Source organism: Mytilinidion resinicola (genome assembly GCF_010093595.1).
Source record: "Mytilinidion resinicola strain CBS 304.34 unplaced genomic scaffold BDZ99scaffold_2, whole genome shotgun sequence".
In the NCBI taxonomy this organism is placed as follows: domain Eukaryota; kingdom Fungi; phylum Ascomycota; class Dothideomycetes; order Mytilinidiales; family Mytilinidiaceae; genus Mytilinidion; species Mytilinidion resinicola.
This window is the reverse complement of record NW_022985438.1, coordinates 405,990-421,748: the sequence shown is the minus strand read 5'-3', so window position 1 is coordinate 421,748 and position 15,759 is coordinate 405,990. Positions and strand designations below refer to the sequence as shown.

The window sequence follows — 15,759 nt, the reverse complement described above, 5'->3', positions numbered from 1 at the left end:
CTTTTAGACTCACCCACCACGCATCCCAGCTAACTTCTGCCGGGTGACGTCCGGCGCAGGGCGGAAAACAAAGTGCGTCCGGCCGAAGAAAACGAGAGGTGCACAGCTGTGGCTCTGCTGAAGCTCCGAGTCGTGGCAATGCCCCGCCAACAGAGGTCTGGCCCGGGGTTAGAGAATGGAGATAGGGAATGCGCATTGGTGTGAGAAACACATGTACTCAGTACCTACCCCGCTGTGAGCATATTAACGGTCTCGTAACTCTCAAATCGTTTGCCATTTGCTTCTCCTCCTCCAAATCAACCACCTCACAACAGCTCGAAGGCCTCCCCTTAGCCTTCCCTTTCCTAGCTCTCCACCCCTCAACTCTTCAATCCCCGCACCGCAGTTCTCAAATCCACACACCACAAATTCTGCAAATATGGCCTTCTCCTGGAACGAGAAGAACCTCCCCAAGCAGCTCTTCATCAACAACGAATTCGTCGACTCGAAGAACAGCAAGAAGCTCTCCCTCTACAACCCCAAAGATGGCTCCCTGATCGCTGACGACGTTGCTCTGGCCGGCGAGGAGGATGTCGATATTGCCGTGGCAGGCGCAGAGAACGCGGCTAAGGGCTGGAAGAAGCTGGCTCCCACCGAGCGCCGAAACATCATGTACAAGTTCGCCGATCTGATCGAGAAGCATGGAAAAGACATCGCGGCGTTAAGTCGAATTTCTTTGGGTGCACCGTACGGGGCTTTCGGTGCCTTTGAGATTGGACTTTGTGCTGAGGTATGATATCCCCGTTTGTTCTGTGAAAGCAATGGAGCACTCCGTTAACCTTCGTATGACAGGCTTTCCGGTATAACGCAGGCTGGATAGACAAGTTCGGCGGCGAGTCTTGGCCGCAGGAGGACGGCTTCCTTAAGATCGTGCGCAACGAGCCTCTGGGCGTCACCGCTGGCATTGTCCCCTGGAACGGCCCCGTGGGCACCATCGGTCTGAAGGTCGCTCCTGCACTCGCCACCGGCAACACATTCATCCTCAAGCCATCTGAGAAGACTCCGTTCTCCTCAGCGGCGCTGGGTACTCTCATCAAAGAAGCCGGCTTCCCCCCCGGCGTCTTCCAGATTCTCACCGGTGATGGGAGCACCGGCGCCCTCATCGCCAGCCACATGCGCATCCGCAAGGTCTCGTTCACTGGAAGCATCTCCACGGGCAAGAAGATTCAGGAGATGGCAGCGAAGTCGAATCTCAAGCGCGTAACACTCGAGCTCGGAGGCAAGTCGCCTGCTGTTGTCTTTGACGACGCCAACCTCGAAAACGCGGTTACGTGGTGTGCCAATGCCATCACGGCGAACACCGGCCAGGTCTGCTTTGCTGCCAGCCGCGTGTATGTCCAAGAAGGCATCTACGAGAAGTTCATCGCCGGCTACAAGGCCGCGATGGAAGCGAAGGCTAAGGAGGTCGGTGACCCAGAGGCCGAGGGCACGAACATCGGGCCCTTGGTCGACAAGGCCCAGTTCGAGCGCGTCACTGGATTTATTGAGCGCGGCCAAAAGGGACAGGGCACGTTGTTGGTTGGTGGAAAGAGGATCGGCACAAGCGTAAGCACCCACCCTCTCGACGAGTGAAGCCTCAGCAGCTAACACGCCCCCTCTAGGGCTTCTACCTCGAACCCACCGTCTTTACAGACGTCGACATCAAGTCCGAGATCCACACCGAAGAAATCTTCGGCCCGGTTTCAGTCGTCAGGTCGTTCAAGACCGAGGAAGAGATCATGGAGCTCTCCAACAACACCAACTTCGGCCTCATGGCGGGTGTTTTCACCCAGGATATCAACAAGGCTCTGCGAGTTGCGTCTGACTTCGAGTCTGGCATGGTTGGTGTCAACTGCGTCAGCATGATGTTCATGTGTGCGCCGTTCGGCGGAGTCAAGGAGAGCGGTGTTGGCCGAGAGTGCGGTATTCATGCCCTACGGGCTTTCACGGAGACGAAGACCATCATGGTCAACATGAACTACTAAAAAATTGTTGAAAGAAGCTTTATGACGAGGTTGACCAACTCTCTCTTTGCGTCCAAGGGGCAATGATGACTGGGCGAGTCTCACAAATGTATATGTACGCTACGTAGGCACAAATGTTGAACATATAATGAGAACCAACGCTCTGATGCTGTTTTGAATGCTATGCTTACACTAATCTTTACAACCGTCATTCAGTCAACCCAATTCATCTCTATCACCCCATCACCCCTCTCGCCTCACCCCCCCACCGTCTCTTTCTCCTACTCCACCTCCCCCGCCGCAAAGCTCAACTCATACCCCTGCACCTCCACCTCCTCCCCATTCATCGCCCCCTGCGCCGTCCTAAACGCGTCCCGCGAAAACTCCTCCTCGCTGAACTCGTGCAGGGCCAAATACCCCGCGGGCTTCTTCTCCTCTTCCTCAGACTTGGCTTTCTCCTCCCGGCCCCACACGAAATTCAGCTTATACAGCCGCGTGCGGGACGGCACGAGGCCGTGCAGCGCGCACTCGATGGCCAGGCGCTCGGTGGAGGTGGCGGAGCTGTTGAAGAGGACGGTGGCGAGGAAGGGGGAGGGTCCAGCTGTGGGCGAGAAAAGAGTCAATGGGACGTGGAAGAGCTAAAGGGAAATGGGAGGAATGGGAGGAATGGGACTAAAGGAAATATATAACACATACGTTTTCGCTCCTCCTTACTCCACTCCCCCAACGTCTCAAACCCCCTCGTATCGAAGTCCGCGACCTTGAAACTGCTCCCGTCCCCCTCTACCCCATTCTCATCCGGCACTTTCAGCAGCTCGCTCGCGAAGGGGATGTCCGTGAGGAACTCCTTTGATGACAGGAACTCGAGCTCGCAGGGGTAGAGCGCGAGGTATGGCTTCGGTGCTGTGGCGGGGGAGAGCGAGGTGTAGCGCGTGGCGGAGCGGATGCCGGAGGTTTTGAGGATGTCGGGGATGTGGATGAGGTTGTACCAGGTCGTGAAGAGCGGGACGGGGAGGTTGGGGTTGGAGATGCGCGAGGCGACGTAGAAGATGCCGGGGGTGTGGGTGGTGGGGGGTTCGGTGGTCATGATGGGCGAGTAGTGAGGCGGGTGAGGCTATTGAGATGTCGATCACGATTCAATGTGTGAGAATGGCTATTGTGGTAAGGTTGGTTTGGATTGAAGTGGGAAGGGTATAATACGTCATTAACAGAAAGAAATATAACATGTTGTTTACTTTTTCTGGAAAGGAAGTTTCAAAAGGTACAGTACTGCTTTCCCCCGCAGCGGGGGGTAGGAGTTCTCGGAGTCTGGTCTGCTCATCGAAGGTACCCTATGTACGACCTCGTAATCATTCTGCTCTTCTAAGCATACCAAATCTCGTGCATATTGCCAGCCCTGCATTTAATCACACTCAAACCCTTCCAGGGTCTCCTCCGAAGCCGGCAGTCATGCATCCCGTGCTTTTCTTTTTTAATCGAAGTCAAGCCTACCGCTACGAGTCGCGACGTCGCATCTCCGACTCCATGCCTGACTCTCGTACATGAAGTCGCCCAGGGTCGACAGCAGAAGTGCGGATAAAGTTACGCAGATGTGCCCCTCGATGCACTGTCGATCCATGATTCATATATCCCCAGCCCCTGCTTACGGCATGACTCGACGGTTTTCATGAACAGCAGGGGCAGAGCTTCGTCGGAGGGGCTGTGCCTAAAATTTACCACATTGATCTTCACGAGGATTGAGATTAGGAGTCTCGTGATGAACATGGCACAATGGCACAATCCTGTCAATACGACCTAGCGCGTATGCAAGTTTCGGGAGCGAATTGCGGCGTCGTGTACCTAGGTAACGCGGGGGAGGGGCAGGACGACTGGAGACCGGCTGGGTTCCGTCTTCCTTGAATGAAACTGTCTTCTCAAAGACCCAATACTAGGTAACTTGGATGTCGGAGTGTCCTTGCGTCTCAATTGAATCTTCGTACCATCGATTTCTCCCTTGCTCAACTTTCCCCATATTAGGTGACGATCGTCACTCCCTTTGGTCACACTTCAGGAGCAAACAAGCAGCAAACAAACCTTCCATTCTCTCATAACAAGTCATCATCCCTCGAAATACCTTACATCGGCTTCAGACATGGCAGGAGGGAAATCTGCCCTCATCTTTGGCGCCTCGGGCGTTACGGGATGGGCCTTCGTGAATGAGATATTGAACGACTACCCCAAAAAGGGCGTCTGGACGAAAGTGCACGCCTTGACAAACCGACCACTATCACTGGAAGACTCCAAATGGCCGAAAGACTCGAGGCTGAATATCGTCAGCGGGATTGACTTGCTCAAGGGAAGCCAAGAAGAGCTAGAAGCAGCGATGAAAGAGAAGACTGATGGGATCGAAGAGGTCACACATGTGTACTACCTAGCGTACAAGGCGAACAAGGACCTGCAGCAAGAGCTAGAAGACGCGGTAGACATGTTCAAGAGGAGTACGATAGCGGTAGATCACTTGAGTCCCAAGCTCGAGTTCGTGGTATTGCAGACCGGAGCGAAGATGTGTAAGCTACTCGGAACCCCATCTCCCAGACTCTCACAACGCATGCTAACACATCGCCTGAAGATGGCTGCCACCTCCTCTCCGCCCATCCCACGGACTACATCCACGTCCCCCTAGCCGAATCCCTCCCGCGCCTCAAGCCCCCCTACCACGACGCCCTCTTCTACCACCCCCAGCTCGACTGGCTGACCGCCTACGCCAAAAACAAGCGCTGGAACTGGTGCGACACGCGCCCGGACATCATCATCGGCTTCGTGCCCAACCAGAACTTCTACTCCCTCGGCACGGTCCTCGGCATCTACCTCTCGCTGTACCGCGCCGTGGAAGGCGAGGGCGCGGACTGTCCCTTCCCCGGCACAGACGCCAGCTGGGCCGCAAAAAGCAACGATTCTAGCTCCGATATGATTGCTAGACAAACGCTGCATCTGTCCCTCACCCTGCCAAAGGAGAGCAAAGGGGAGGGGTACAACGTCGCCGACGCCAAATCCCCCGAGACGTGGAGCTCGAAATGGCCACAGCTCTGCGCGTATTTCGGGCTGAAAGGGACGGCGCCGACTTCAAAGTCACCCGAAGTGCGGCAGTATATCAAAGAGCACATGAAGCAATGGAGCGAGCTGGAGGCGAAGCATGGGCTGCAGAAGGGCCATGCGGACTCGGAGAGGACGTTTCAGGGGTTCGAGTATTTCTTGCTGACGCAGTTTGATTTCGATAGGCAGTATGATATGACGAAGATGTATGGGACGGGGTTTGAGGAGGAGAGGAGCGTGATGGGGGCGTGGGGGCCGGTGTTTGAAAGGATGAAGGCCGCGAAGATTATACCGTGAGTGTGGGAGGTTAGGGGAGTAGATGAGGCTTTAAGGGAATTCGAAGATTTTACTCTTTCCTCTCGTGATTGATCACTATTAAGTAGTGGACCATGCCGGAATGCTTCAACGTCCTCTGATGACTTTAGGCGGTGCGTGAAACCAGTACTTTTGCCAGCTTACTTCATTATAGAACTATCTCGGGGGTGACAGTTAGTGACGTAGCAAGGAACCATTCCTGAACATGAAAATATCATTGATATAGGTATATCTCTTCGGAACCGGCGTTGCACATTACTAGTTCCACACCCAACCAAGCCCCTTCAATGGAACTCATTCCGCTCGCCATAAACATCATTCTCCAGATAAATCTCCGTCTTATTATTCATCTTCGCATCAATGTTCTCAACCAGGAGACACATGACAAGCCCCAGGCCGCCAAACGCCAGCGAGCTCAGCGCCGTGATCTTGAGCCCATGGGCATACGACCACTTGAATGCCGCGCTAGCTGCCGCAATGATATCCGCGTTCTACGCAAACGCAAGATTAGCACAAGCTCCCTACACAATCGATGATAATGGGTAGTTAGGGAACAGAAAAACAAGGGGCAACTCACAACACCAGGCACCTTCATAATCGCCTCGGCGCCCAGCGGCAACGCCGCGAGCAGCTCCTGCGCCGCCGTCGCATCCAGCCCCGCGCGCATCGCCGCCGCCGGCACCGTCACGGCCGCCCGCGCGCTCTGCGTATTCGCCAGCACGCTCACATAGATCGCCTGCGCCAGCGAGCCGCCCGCATACCGCGCGACGCCCGCCAGCCCGCCGCTCATGCCGAGGTCGTGCTGGCCGACGCCGAGCTGCGTGAAGGCGACGCTCTCGTACTGCGCCCAGCCGAAGAAGGTCTGCATGACGAAGGTGAAGGCGATCATGGTACCCTTGTTGTAGGGGGTCACGAGCGCCATCAGCCCGCCGAAGAGCGTCATGCCCGACCACGAGGCGATGAGGCTCCATTTCCAGTGGCCGACGAGGTTGCCGAAGGCGATGAGGAGGAGTGCGCCGAAGACGAGGCCGAGGTTACCCGGGAGCGTGAGGAGGAGGGTTTCGGAGCGCGAGGTTGTGGGCGTGATGTAGAAGATGTTGATCATGGTCGGGTAGATGACGTTGATGCCGTAGTAGAACATGGTGACGATGAAGGCGATTATGAAGGGGACGGTGAACTCGCGGCCGTTGTGGGAGCGGAAGATGCGCGGTGGGCAGAGGGGGTATTTGACGCTGTGGTGGGCGTTAGAAGTTGGGTGAGAGGGGGTTGGTGGGGAGATAAAGGGGGCAATTTACTTGGAGAAGGTTTCCCAGAGACCGAAGAGGACTAAGACGCCAAAGCCAACGCACATTGGGGCGATGACGAGGATATCGGTGCTCTTCTTGTACTAGGCTTTGTCAGAAGAGACTGCGAATTGGGTGCCTATCATAACTTACGGTGGTGTTGATGATACCAACGAGCGTGAGACAGATTCCTGGAACGACAAGGAAAGCGCCGACGTAGTCCAAGCCGGGGAGCGCTTCATGCCACGGAATACCCTTAGGGTGCTTTGGTGGCTTATAGAAGAGGAAGAGGGCAGTCAGAGACATGAACTGTGCAACGAATCCTCCGTAATAAATGTACTTCCAGTTTCCGGCATCGATGGCGTACTGACTTTTTCTTAGCATTTCCAGCTTCGAGGCAGACGAAATAGACCTTACTCTTCCGACGATGGGACCGATAACAACAATGACAAAGACGAATCCATCCGAAAGACACACACCGATGTGGCGAAATTTGTTCGGCATCAGCTCAGGAATCGAGCACCTGGTGTAGAATGTGAGAAAATGGACTCAAGAATCCAATACTCTGGGTCTACTCACATGGCCATCTGGCAGAATCCACCTCCGAATCCAGTGATAGCCAATCCGGCAGTGAATTGGGCGGGACCTTTTGATGTGGCGGTAACGAGGAATCCCACGCAGCATGTAACATTGCCGAAAAGGAGAAACAGACGACGGCCGAATAGATCGGAATTGGCACCAGCCAGTAAGAAGCCAATTGCGCTGGCGGTTGTGTAGGCGGGGACAAACCAGGAGGATGATAATGGAGAGACCCATTCTGCAGCAAGCTTGGTTTGGAGCGCAGCGGTGGTAGGAACGGGCCAGAAACTGAGTCCAAATGTCGAGGAGAGCACCTGAAGATCATTATCATTTCAGTCTCCAGCTTGAAAGTTGAGAGATGAATCTTACGAAAATGACTGCCCATGTCTTCCAGGTCATCTGAAGAGGAACATCTGGGGCACCCGTAGTAACGAGATCTCCATGGATCTCCTCAACCTTCTCATCATCACCCTTCTCCGTAGAGGAGGGGCGGCTATACGTTTCTTCTTCGATGGCCATGACGAAAGTGAGCGAACTTGAGTTTGATGGCAGGAAAAAACGAACAGAAATCCGTCGACAGAGATGACATTTTATGATCATCCAGCACTAGCCTTGCCATGGCCCTCCGCATGACCCTAATCTAGCGGGTCGAGACCCCGCCCTCAAACGTGCCAGGCTCCACAAAAGCTGCATCCCGCGCACCGCCAGCTGGAGAAAGTGGAGGCTTGTGATTGTCTGGGGTAGCGAGGCTGGGACGCTTTGCCGAAACTGGGTCAGATCTGGGGTCCGGGTGCCCTTTTCCTGCAGGATCACAGTACCCGGCTGCTGGAAGACCAAAGATCCGGACCGAGCTGAAATGTGGAAAGGGTGCTATTGGTCAGTCGTTACCACTCTGGAGGCTTATGGGGCTGGAATTTCTTGGCTTGACGTCGGACGGCGGCGGATGATGCTTGACACATGGTAGACTAACGTCGAGCAGTAACGTCTTGCGCCTTCTTAGACGTTAGGTAGATGAAAGGCGAGGACATTCATGGCTTCGTGGCCAGTATTCGCTTAACCCTTACTAATTTGATCTTCACGTGCGAGAAGTTAGATGAATGAAGGAGGAAGTCCTTTCAGGTAGAATTTCGCTTGCAATTCTTGTCTTAAATTGAGATACGGTTCTCCAGTTTTGAGGGATGAGCAACGCCCTAAAGGTTGGACTCAATATGAAGTGGTTCATTAGATCTACTTGTCCAAGGCAAGGCCAGCTGGTTGGGTTTATCATCGCTGATGATAACAGTGTTCTGAAGGATCAACGTCGTTCAAGTGCTAGCGAGTCCATCCTTGGCATCACAGTCAGGAATAGCTTTCCCGAACACGATGAGATCGGTCCTGAGTTAGAAGTCAGCATCTGAAATGACTCCATTCCTTCAAGATACTCGCTGAACGTACCCGGCCATAACCTTGATTCCATTCGAGGTGTCCATGAAGTTAGCACAGTCAGGGCCCAAGGCTACAATGTGTTAGTTTATATTGGTGGTCGAATCTTGACAGATAACTTGCCTGCGGCGTACTCTGGACTTGTGAAGAACTTCTCCCAATCATCCCACGACTTGACCCATATCTGAGAGCATCCGTCGTAGTCAAGTAGGTCCATTCCTAGTGACTTGACCTTTTCTTTCATCTCGGGCGTTTGATGCGTCTGAAATATCGTGAATAGGGACAGGTTTAATTTTGTAAGATAATATTACCTGTACATATCTTTGAATTTTGCACACGTTGAAATTCTTTGAGGCTACGGTCAAGTCGGCATGTACATGAGCGTAGTGTTTGTGAAAGTGCTCATATGAGACGTGTGGAAGCTTGCTGAAGAAGAAAGAAAGCTTGATGCATGCTAGTGGAAGTCAGTGCAGGTTTTCGTTGCTTAGGACTTGATGTCTTACGTTGATAGTTCTCTTCTGTCTCATATTCTAATTCTTTAAAAGCGAACTGGTGGTCAATCTTTTTGTGGACCATGTTGAGTGAGCAGTGACATGTACCTGGTGGATTTCGGAAATGATACTAACTGTCAGCATGGTCTTATACGCGATGGTAAGGGCACTAGTCTAGTTACGCGGGTTGGCAGACCGAATTTAGGAGCGGGGTTATCGTCGTGACACTTTCCAAATTAGATATTAAGAAAGAAGGTCATGCGTGCCTGGCTAGTGGCAATCTTATGAGGATTGACAATACAGAACAAATGAAAAATTCAAGGTGGCATCGAAGGGAGCTTTCTTGTGATGGTTATATATTCATGTAACCAGGATGATTCTACAAGGGTGGGAAGCGAGCTTAAAATACGACAACCAATCTCTTCTCAGCCTTGCCGGAGTGCATCTGTTCAACCATAGCAGGCAAATCTTCAATCTTCCTGAAATCAACGTCAGGTTGAATGTTGTGCTTCGCAGTGAAGTCAACTGCCTTCTTCATGCGTTGAGGAATGCTCGTGCTGTCCGCCTTCACACGGTATACACCTGTAGTAAGGTCGAATGTGGAGAACTCAAGGGGCTTTGGTGCAATACCAATGACCATCAACAGACCTCCTATGCGAAGCACCTTTGTTGCTCCAGCATAAGCAGGGTTGGACGCAGCGAAGACAGCCGACGCATGGCAGCCGCCGTCCGTAAGTTTCTTAATCTCGTCCAAGTACCCTTTGTTTGTCATAGAGTTGAAGGTGGCATCTGCGCCAACTTTCTTAGCCATTGCAAGCTGATCGTCGCTGATGTCGATGCCGATGACCTTGAAACCCATTGCCTTTGCGTATTGAGTTGCATACTGTCCAAGTCCGCCGCACCCGATAACAGCAAGCCACTGGCCGGGCTTCAATTCGCAGCTATCGACAGCATGGAAGGCTGGTGCTTTCGTTAGCAGTTGTATGGAGAAATTGAATGCCGGGGTGTATTGACCTGTAATTCCAGCACAGAACAATGGTGCGGTCTTGGACATGTCCAGTACCTTTGGCAGAAGAATGGCGTTTTGCCAATCTACCACAGCATACTCCGCAAAATATCCGTCAACCATGAAACCCTGGAGGCGCGAGTTTCCCGTCTTGCACCACATGTTGTGAACCATGCAGTTTTCGCACTCAAAGCAGGCGCCGATAAAGTAGTCGAAGCCAACGGCGTCGCCCACTTTGAAGCCCTTCCCTTCCGCAGCGGGGTCTATGGTCTCAATGTGTCCTACGCCCTCGTGACCCAGTGTGACATTGTAGTCTGGCCGCATTTCCATCAATAAATCGGAGTGACATAGTGAAGCAGATTGTATTTTTACGAGGAACTGGCCCGGACCAGCCTCCGGCTTGGGAATGTCATTGATAACAACCTTCTTTTGTTTCTAGACGACGTGCATTAGCGCAGTCGTGGTCGTGGTTCGTGTTCATACATACCGGATCCCACTGGCCAGCCTTCATCTTTGCTAATCTGTGCTGAATATGTCTAGTATGGTGCTCAAATTGCCCAAGAGGTTTGCAAATAACGCTTGAGGGAGTAGTAGAGGAGGTGGTATTGGCCGTCGTAAGGGGTCTCTTCTGTGTCTGATATGAGCTTTAACAGTAAGTAGCGGCTGGAACAATCGGCGAGAGTGCTCTCAGTCTAGGCTAGCCATCCCCATGCAATTTGCCAGCTCTTTGCCGTTGCAGCAGTCGGCGGCGGAAAACACACACCGGTGCCATGGCTACTACAAGCTCGCATTAAGGATCGCAAGCTAATTGGCGGGGATGAGCTCTGGCTGAGGTCGGAGAACGAGATGCAAGTCCCCCAAGACCGTCAGGTGGTGGTGGGGCATGATACTTGGAGCGGGGTTGAAGTGAGACGTGGAGGTTGAATATGTGGAGAAGCTGAAGCGGTAGTGCTTAGTCACGTAATTTACGTCCCCTCGACATTGTTAGGGCTAGCTGCCGTTCTACACACTATACTGTTGATGTTCAAGCACGTCATGTTGAATATAGAGCCCTTCATGAGATCTTTATTAATTTGTTTTTGCGAATGGGCTTGCAAGCTGAGCATGGTCTGATACATGCGTCAACCCCATATTGCTTTGGCGAGTCATGTATAACCCGGAGAAACTTTCGCGAGGAGTTCAAGTCACGAGGAAGAAGGCTCGCAGGAAGCTCTGGGATGATTTCACGATGGACAATTAATTCAAAAGGACGAGCTTGAAGGTAACGCGATTTGTTCGTTGTATAGAATCGAATTTATGAAGGCGGAAGATCTGGTTTGCAAGCATGACTTTGGCAAAGAGGATGAGATGGAGCTCACGAAATAACGAACTCAATCCCCTTCGCCACGTTATCCAGATATTCCGCCCTTGGTTCATCAAGATGTTTCGAAGGCCATACCCAGTGGTAGTGTGGGTAGCCCGCGTAGAAATCGATTTTATTAGGGACTCTTGAAGGACGTTAGTATCTTCCGGTAGGGTTATAGTTACCATGAAAAGGCTTACTTATTCTCATCAAGCGCTTGCTGGAAGAGGAGGCCATCATCTCGAAGCGTGTCGTGTCCAGCGACTGTAAGATACACTTTTTTCAGATCTTTGATCTTGTCGTGTAATAGCGGTGATGCGTATTTATCAGTGGGAGGCGCTCCGAATGCGTCTGAGGTTACAATTAGCATCACAAAATCTGCAGTACAAGACAATGGTGATGCCATACCCCAGAATGCTCTCATCGCTGAATTCGTATCAATGGTGTTTTCAGCATGCTCTGTGTACGATGTGAACTTCAACTTGAGCTTTTCTGGAACAGCATCAGGATGGCAGGTTGCCGGCACTTGAGCTACTACTCCAACAAGAGAGCCACCGTAGCCTTCATCAATGGCCCTCAAAGCGGTTCCCAAAGCAAGGCCTGCGCCCGCAGATATCCCAGCTGTAAATATCTTGCCTTCAACGCCACCCAATGATACCGCGTTCTTCAGGGTCCATTGGAAGCCCTTGAAGCAGTCATTCAGCAGGCCGGGATGTTCGTTTGCTGGAGCAAGGCCGTATTCGATTGAGACGAGGACCACTCCAGCCATCTTCGACATGGCCCGGCACCAGGGGTCGTCTCCATTAATGTCGCCCATTGCCCACCCACCACCATGGAAGTATACCCCGACAGGTTTCCCTCCAGCATAGCCAGGAGGGGTATAGACACGTACTGCCAGCCCGTCCTCTGTCACCCTGTCCTCCGTTGCAATGGATGCATCGGGTGGAGGAAACTCATATTTGGCTACGAGCGCGGCGCCGATGCCTGCAAAGCCATCGAGGCAGCTCTGGAGAGGACCATGAAGAATAGGACGTTGGCCGAACTCTTTCTCAAACTTGAAGGGGGTCAGTGTGAAGCTCTTGAGGAAGGATGTATGGAAGTACCTACCTCAATCCAGGGCTGTGCGAAATCTCCCATTTTCACGACAGAAAGGTAGGTGCCTTCTGACAGCTATCTTCATCCTGACCGATTGGCACATAAAGGAGCCTCTTCAACACCAAGCGGCCAATGAATCATCAGATCCGGGGATGGTCGAACGTTGGTGGGGACGAAGGCTGGGGAGCTCCAACGCTTAACGACTTCCGCCCGCGCCGCCTGAAGCTCTCCCCGCAAACCACCTCGGCCCCAGATCTATCACTCCATACTCGAGCTAACCATGGACCGAAAAATACGCGCCTGTGGTGATCAAAAGCAATTGAGGTCTTTCCGTGCGAAGCCTCGTCTTTCTCATACCTCCAATTCACCTCCTTGAACCCAACCACCACCATCATGTCATCAGAGTCGCTGATGGACCACCCGGCTTTTGCCCGCACCCCGCCGTGGGTGAAGGCCAAGCTACGGCCCTTTGCTATCGAGAAGATCAAGCAAGTTTACGAGTGGGTCGAGACAGAATGTATACCCGCAGAGAGAATCTTCAAAGCACAAATAAAGGACAACCGATGGAAGAACCCTCCGATTATCCACGAGTTGAGGCAAAAGGCAAAAGCACAGGGTCTCTTCAACCTTTTCCTGCCAAATCACTTTAAGGAGAGTCCTGGTTTGACCAATCTCGAGTACTCTTGCTGTGCCGAGATCATGGGAAAGGTGTACTGGGCTCCGCAGGTATATACCCTTTCAAGAGCTCCTCTAAACAAGTGCTGAGAGCTTTACAGACAATGAACTGCCACGCCCCTGAGACTGGAAACATCGAGCTACTAGCCAAATACTGCTCCCCGGAGCAAAAGAAGAAATGGCTCGAACCCCTCATGAATGGCGAGATGAGCTCGGCCTACTCCATGACCGAGCCTGATGTCGCCTCCTCCGACGCCACCAACATCGCCTGCAGCATGAAGATCACAGACACCGAAGTCATCATCAATGGCCGCAAGCTCTACGCCAATTGCCAGTATAACGAAGACCTGAACATCTACATCCTCATGGGCTGCTCGGACCCCGAGAATCCCAACCCCTGGAACCGCCACACAACCATCGTCGTCCCAGCACGAACACCCGGTCTAAAACAGGTGCGGAACCTGACCATCATGGGCTTCGACTGTGCGCCCGAGGGCCACGGCGAGTACATCTACGACAACGTGCGCGTGCCCAAGGAAAACATCATTCTAGGCCCCGGCCGCGCCTTCGAAATCGCCCAAGGACGTCTTGGTCCCGGCCGCATCCACCACTGCATGCGGCTGATTGGGCAAGCCGAGCGTGCCTACGAGCTCGCGCTCGTTCGGTGCATCGAGCCCAGGAAGAAGCCGCGTGGGAAGCTCATCGGCCAATTCGACAGCAACATCGAGCGGATTGCGGACATGCGCATGACGATTGACAGCATGCGATTAGTAGTGCTGAATGCTGCCGACACGATGGACTACGCCGGTAACAAGGCGGGCAAGTACGCCATTGCACAGAGCAAGATCCTTGTTCCGAATGCGTTACTGAAGGTGATCGATGAGGCGATGCAGATGTATGGTGGGCAGGGCCTTACGCAGCATACTCCGCTACCGGAGATTTGGACATATGCGCGATTCGTGCGTGTCGCGGATGGACCGGATGCGGCGCACAGGCATCAAGTGGGAAGGGACCAGATGAAGACGGCGCAGGGTGTCCGGACGAGGTTTGAAGAGTACACGAGGAAGTATCAGGAGCTGTGTAAGAAGTGGGAGTTGGAGCCAGAGGAGTTCTGGGGAATTGTATGAGAGCCGCGCCCCTATTAAGATTGACACGGAGTAGCGAAGAAAAGACATAGATTCTATGTAGCATCCATCAACTACTCTATTTTGAGACAGTCTTCACTGTTCTATCTTCGTTGCCTTTTGACACGATAGCCGTGCATTCAAACTCGCACAGAAACCGTTCGTCACTCATCCCAAAGACTCTCAGAAAACAGCTAGCGGGTCGATTTCCTTCAAGCCACTCCCCAACCTTTCCTCCAATGAACTTTGGTGCGGCGCCTTTGCCCTCACTATTCTCTACCTGATCGACGCCGGCCTGAGCAATGTAGTACATGAGGCGAGTGATATCGGTCTTGCCCGCACCCGCATGTTCGAGGATGACCTGAAGGCGGTGAAGACAGAGATCGATCTGAGAGGAGAGATCGGACGGTATTTCGCCCGTCTCTGGGTCTTAGGCGGCTTGGCCTGCTACAGTGATGAGCGTAGCCGTTGGCGAGAGTGGAAAGGAGGTGAAGGAGGCGTATAGTGGATGCGGCTTGAATGATGGAGGGTCGTGTGCTTGGACCGTCATGGTGAAGCTTGAGATTATATTATTGGAAAGAGTTGTGAGGTCGGAAATGGCTATTACCCAGATTTCGTACCTTATTCACATTGCCCACTTCCGCTTTAAATACGTGATGTTCAATACCATGATTCGGAATCAAATTGCCTAAAATCTTCGCACTATAGAATCTCACGTCAAAGCGACCGAGGCCTCCAACTTGCAACCTAGACTCAACTATATACTACGCTTGGAAAGCCAAACTCGTTTAGAGGGAAGCTTTCCATCTTCTGAGCAGAAAACGAGAGTTGTAAAGATGTACCTGGATTGGCTATGCCTCATCAGACCTAGCGTTCTTTTCGCCAGTAAGCTCAAACAACATTGCATCTCCACACCAAGATCAAACACCTCTCTCTCTCTCGCTCTCGATCATTTCATTCATCTCTACCTCCCGTTACTCCTCTTCATGGCTAGCGTTACTTGTTCCTCTCCACAGCTCAAGCGTGATAATCGAAAATCGCGCAAGGGCACAGATATTTGCATGGTTTTGCATCAGCCTCGTTGTTGTATTCTACCTACGTCTGTAATTTCAAGTTTTCGACCACCAGGCCACTTACCTCTGCTTTGGAATATGGAGCAACTGCCCCACCGAATGCTCAGCTCCGCCTGGTGAATACAGTCAAGCTGATCCACTTCTTCAAAAATCTTTAGAGCAAGCCTATCTTTCTAATTATATCATGTCTACCCTCGTTTGAAATATCCACCGGCTAGTGTTGGTTATCACGCTATTGTACACTTTTGTCAATGCGATTTCGTCGAAGTTACAAAAATATTAGTTGATGTTTCAATGTTT

General features: G+C 52.4%; 8 protein-coding genes across 8 annotated transcripts; 3 read left to right on the top strand and 5 right to left on the bottom strand.

Annotated features, from left to right (window-relative positions):
- The first annotated feature begins 54 nt into the window (after nucleotides 1–54).
- Nucleotides 55–2,139, top strand: BDZ99DRAFT_565672 (aldehyde dehydrogenase). The gene is made up of 3 exons (XM_033727502.1): nucleotides 55–769; nucleotides 832–1,584; nucleotides 1,641–2,139. The coding sequence occupies exons 1-3, from the start codon at nucleotides 419–421 to the stop codon at nucleotides 2,001–2,003; spliced, it is 1,467 nt and encodes a 488-aa protein (XP_033582699.1). The 5' UTR covers nucleotides 55–418; the 3' UTR covers nucleotides 2,004–2,139.
- A 124-nt stretch (nucleotides 2,140–2,263) lies between these two features.
- BDZ99DRAFT_565671 (uncharacterized protein) lies at nucleotides 2,264–3,069 on the bottom strand (the record flags this gene model as incomplete). The annotated part of the gene is made up of 2 exons (XM_033727501.1): nucleotides 2,264–2,583; nucleotides 2,679–3,069. The coding sequence occupies 2 exons, from the start codon at nucleotides 3,067–3,069 to the stop codon at nucleotides 2,264–2,266; spliced, it is 711 nt and encodes a 236-aa protein (XP_033582698.1).
- Nucleotides 3,070–3,680: 611 nt separating this feature from the next.
- On the top strand, nucleotides 3,681–5,415 carry BDZ99DRAFT_432442 (uncharacterized protein). Its single transcript, XM_033717338.1, has 2 exons — nucleotides 3,681–4,528; nucleotides 4,591–5,415. The coding sequence occupies exons 1-2, from the start codon at nucleotides 4,114–4,116 to the stop codon at nucleotides 5,349–5,351; spliced, it is 1,176 nt and encodes a 391-aa protein (XP_033582697.1). The 5' UTR covers nucleotides 3,681–4,113; the 3' UTR covers nucleotides 5,352–5,415.
- A 167-nt stretch (nucleotides 5,416–5,582) lies between these two features.
- On the bottom strand, nucleotides 5,583–7,630 carry BDZ99DRAFT_505447 (MFS general substrate transporter; the record flags this gene model as incomplete). The annotated part of the gene is made up of 7 exons (XM_033724107.1): nucleotides 5,583–5,860; nucleotides 5,947–6,601; nucleotides 6,665–6,756; nucleotides 6,806–7,018; nucleotides 7,070–7,175; nucleotides 7,232–7,545; nucleotides 7,601–7,630. 7 exons carry the CDS (start codon nucleotides 7,628–7,630, stop codon nucleotides 5,654–5,656), a joined length of 1,617 nt encoding a protein of 538 aa, XP_033582696.1. The 3' UTR covers nucleotides 5,583–5,653.
- A 729-nt stretch (nucleotides 7,631–8,359) lies between these two features.
- On the bottom strand, nucleotides 8,360–9,249 carry BDZ99DRAFT_432437 (uncharacterized protein). The gene is made up of 5 exons (XM_033717337.1): nucleotides 9,157–9,249; nucleotides 8,965–9,107; nucleotides 8,777–8,915; nucleotides 8,666–8,726; nucleotides 8,360–8,605 (listed from the first exon to the last, which is right to left on the bottom strand). The coding sequence occupies exons 1-5, from the start codon at nucleotides 9,227–9,229 to the stop codon at nucleotides 8,536–8,538; spliced, it is 486 nt and encodes a 161-aa protein (XP_033582695.1). The 5' UTR covers nucleotides 9,230–9,249; the 3' UTR covers nucleotides 8,360–8,535.
- A 217-nt stretch (nucleotides 9,250–9,466) lies between these two features.
- Nucleotides 9,467–11,040, bottom strand: BDZ99DRAFT_405987 (alcohol dehydrogenase). Its single transcript, XM_033716440.1, has 3 exons — nucleotides 10,638–11,040; nucleotides 10,159–10,585; nucleotides 9,467–10,104 (listed from the first exon to the last, which is right to left on the bottom strand). The coding sequence occupies exons 1-3, from the start codon at nucleotides 10,659–10,661 to the stop codon at nucleotides 9,545–9,547; spliced, it is 1,011 nt and encodes a 336-aa protein (XP_033582694.1). The 5' UTR covers nucleotides 10,662–11,040; the 3' UTR covers nucleotides 9,467–9,544.
- Nucleotides 11,041–11,220: 180 nt separating this feature from the next.
- BDZ99DRAFT_432430 (alpha/beta-hydrolase) lies at nucleotides 11,221–12,760 on the bottom strand. Its single transcript, XM_033717336.1, has 4 exons — nucleotides 12,600–12,760; nucleotides 11,901–12,546; nucleotides 11,693–11,843; nucleotides 11,221–11,637 (listed from the first exon to the last, which is right to left on the bottom strand). The coding sequence occupies exons 1-4, from the start codon at nucleotides 12,627–12,629 to the stop codon at nucleotides 11,505–11,507; spliced, it is 960 nt and encodes a 319-aa protein (XP_033582693.1). The 5' UTR covers nucleotides 12,630–12,760; the 3' UTR covers nucleotides 11,221–11,504.
- Nucleotides 12,761–12,831: 71 nt separating this feature from the next.
- On the top strand, nucleotides 12,832–14,480 carry BDZ99DRAFT_493709 (acyl-CoA dehydrogenase family member 11). Its single transcript, XM_033723256.1, has 2 exons — nucleotides 12,832–13,313; nucleotides 13,364–14,480. The coding sequence occupies exons 1-2, from the start codon at nucleotides 12,981–12,983 to the stop codon at nucleotides 14,387–14,389; spliced, it is 1,359 nt and encodes a 452-aa protein (XP_033582692.1). The 5' UTR covers nucleotides 12,832–12,980; the 3' UTR covers nucleotides 14,390–14,480.
- Nucleotides 14,481–15,759: the final 1,279 nt, after the last annotated feature.

Bases quoted from the DNA above. Each gene is read 5' to 3' on its own strand.
- BDZ99DRAFT_565672 (XM_033727502.1), top strand. From the start codon at position 419: ATGGCCTTCTCCTGGAACGAGAAGAACCTCCCCAAGCAGCTCTTCATC. The intron at 770-831 runs GTATGATATCCC...TTCGTATGACAG, and splicing joins AGATTGGACTTTGTGCTGAG to GCTTTCCGGTATAACGCAGG. The intron at 1,585-1,640 runs GTAAGCACCCAC...CGCCCCCTCTAG, and splicing joins GAAAGAGGATCGGCACAAGC to GGCTTCTACCTCGAACCCAC.
- BDZ99DRAFT_432442 (XM_033717338.1), top strand. From the start codon at position 4,114: ATGGCAGGAGGGAAATCTGCCCTCATCTTTGGCGCCTCGGGCGTTACG. The intron at 4,529-4,590 runs GTAAGCTACTCG...CATCGCCTGAAG, and splicing joins GCAGACCGGAGCGAAGATGT to ATGGCTGCCACCTCCTCTCC.
- BDZ99DRAFT_432437 (XM_033717337.1), bottom strand. From the start codon at position 9,229: ATGGTCCACAAAAAGATTGACCACCAGTTCGCTTTTAAAGAATTAGAA. The intron at 9,108-9,156 runs GTAAGACATCAA...GACTTCCACTAG, and splicing joins GACAGAAGAGAACTATCAAC to CATGCATCAAGCTTTCTTTC. The intron at 8,606-8,665 runs GTACGTTCAGCG...CTTCTAACTCAG, and splicing joins GGAATCAAGGTTATGGCCGG to GACCGATCTCATCGTGTTCG.
- BDZ99DRAFT_405987 (XM_033716440.1), bottom strand. From the start codon at position 10,661: ATGAAGGCTGGCCAGTGGGATCCG. The intron at 10,586-10,637 runs GTATGTATGAAC...CACGTCGTCTAG, and splicing joins AGGCTGGCCAGTGGGATCCG to AAACAAAAGAAGGTTGTTAT. The intron at 10,105-10,158 runs GTCAATACACCC...CGAAAGCACCAG, and splicing joins GTTCTGTGCTGGAATTACAG to CCTTCCATGCTGTCGATAGC.
- BDZ99DRAFT_432430 (XM_033717336.1), bottom strand. From the start codon at position 12,629: ATGGGAGATTTCGCACAGCCCTGGATTGAG. The intron at 11,844-11,900 runs GTATGGCATCAC...TTGTAACCTCAG, and splicing joins AGCGATGAGAGCATTCTGGG to ACGCATTCGGAGCGCCTCCC. The intron at 11,638-11,692 runs GTAAGCCTTTTC...ACGTCCTTCAAG, and splicing joins CAAGCGCTTGATGAGAATAA to AGTCCCTAATAAAATCGATT.
- BDZ99DRAFT_493709 (XM_033723256.1), top strand. From the start codon at position 12,981: ATGTCATCAGAGTCGCTGATGGACCACCCGGCTTTTGCCCGCACCCCG. The intron at 13,314-13,363 runs GTATATACCCTT...AGAGCTTTACAG, and splicing joins AGGTGTACTGGGCTCCGCAG to ACAATGAACTGCCACGCCCC.